This window comes from Octodon degus, unplaced genomic scaffold (assembly GCF_000260255.1).
Source record: "Octodon degus isolate 3935 unplaced genomic scaffold, OctDeg1.0 scaffold00033, whole genome shotgun sequence".
Taxonomy (NCBI): Eukaryota; Metazoa; Chordata; class Mammalia; order Rodentia; family Octodontidae; genus Octodon; species Octodon degus.
Window position 1 is genome coordinate 1,860,992 of NW_004524609.1, and position 797 is coordinate 1,861,788.

Consider the following 797-nt stretch of genomic DNA (forward strand, 5'->3'; position numbering starts at 1 on the left):
GAACACAGGCGTCACCATGTAGCCGCGACTAAGCCATTGGGTGGCGGGCTGTTTGTTTTGCTTTTTGGTTGTTGGGGTTTTGTTTGTTGCTTTCCACTTTGCTTCTAAGCAGAGTTTATGCCATTAGTTCACCCCAGGAGTGGGAGGGTGAGAGCAAGTAGTTTCCTGCGGCGTTGCAACCCTGAGGTTGCAGGTCCGCGCTTGGCTGCTCTCCTCCAGGTCCGTCCCCTCCTAGGAGAGACGCCAGAGTCCTGCCGGCGCCAGAGTGCAGCCCGCAAAGGAGTCCGCTCTCAGGGGGAAAGCCTTGTCTTGATGCACTTTGCGCAGTGGTGAGACTAGAGACGCGCCTTCAGGGCTGTTTCTGTGATGTTGTTCTGCAGGTCAGTGTCTCTCTGGAAATTTCTACGTGAGAGGTGATGGCACCAGAGTTTACTTCTTCACTCAAGGTATGAAAATCGTGATCTTTCCTAACGCTGAGGGTCCCCCAAAGACCAGTTCGTTGGTCTGCAGTGTGTTTCACAAGGACGTCCTCTGGCCCCGCCAGCCCTTCCAGCTCCGTCCTCCCGTGGTTCCCCGCACTGTTCCATGCTTACGTACTGCCCCAAGGCACTCGGTGCTCCCAGGTCCCAGAGGACCAGGGCAGTACCAGCCTCCGCTCGTGGCTCTGTTCTCACCTTGCCTTTCCATTACACAAAATGGGAACCTGCGCGCTGGTGTGCCTGTGTGCTGCCATGCGTCAGGGCGGCGCCCCCTTGCCGTCACGCCCCGTCAGAGGCCTCATCCTCCCTGGGCGCTGC

At 58.0% G+C, this 797-nt stretch overlaps 1 protein-coding gene across 1 annotated transcript in view; it reads left to right on the forward strand.

The window, feature by feature from the left end:
• Window positions 1–797, forward strand: part of Mettl2a (methyltransferase like 2A) — a 16,107-nt gene that overhangs the window by 13,704 nt on the left and 1,606 nt on the right. The window contains exon 8 of the mRNA XM_004630002.2: window positions 381–446. Coding sequence (XP_004630059.1) covers window positions 381–446 — 66 coding nt within the window. The remainder of the gene's footprint in view (window positions 1–380; window positions 447–797) is intronic.